The following is a 430-nucleotide window of genomic DNA, read 5'->3' on the forward strand; positions in this document are numbered from 1 at the left end:
GTGCCGCCCCTGCTGCCCGGAGCTCGCTGCTGGAGGCCCCCCTGCAGGCTGGGAACTACCAGCAGAAGTTCCAGCTGCTGCTGCACCTGGAGGAGATCCAGATGGAGGTGGACATCCGGCGCTACGACATGCAGGACGTGCCCATGGTGCAGGACAGGGCGCTGCTGGTCCTCGACGTGCGTAGGGGGAACCGGGGGGGCGGGAGGGGTTCCGGGGCTCCCGAGGTGCCCGGCAGTGGCTGAGAACCGCCCGTCCGTGCTGAAGGGGGACCACCTCTTCGCCCACCTGAGCAGCGAGCGGGACCAATCCCCGCTCATCCAGTACAAGGGCTACGTGCATGGCGTGGAGATGGAGAAGGTCAGGCTGGGCTTCTCCTCCAAGTGAGTGGCGTCTGGCCCCAGCCGGGCTGGCAGGGGCCCCGGAGGCCCCC

General features: G+C 69.3%; 1 protein-coding gene across 1 annotated transcript in view; it reads left to right on the forward strand.

The window, feature by feature from the left end:
• MOV10 (Mov10 RISC complex RNA helicase) overlaps nt 1-430 on the forward strand; it is a gene marked incomplete at its 5' end in the record, with an annotated part of 5,263 nt that overhangs the window by 1,388 nt on the left and 3,445 nt on the right. The window contains 2 exons of the mRNA XM_010291368.1: nt 2-178; nt 225-380. Of these exons, the coding sequence (XP_010289670.1) occupies nt 2-178; nt 225-380 (333 nt within the window). The remainder of the gene's footprint in view (nt 1; nt 179-224; nt 381-430) is intronic.

Source organism: Phaethon lepturus, unplaced genomic scaffold (genome assembly GCF_000687285.1).
Source record: "Phaethon lepturus isolate BGI_N335 unplaced genomic scaffold, ASM68728v1 scaffold25627, whole genome shotgun sequence".
Taxonomy (NCBI): domain Eukaryota; kingdom Metazoa; phylum Chordata; class Aves; order Phaethontiformes; family Phaethontidae; genus Phaethon; species Phaethon lepturus.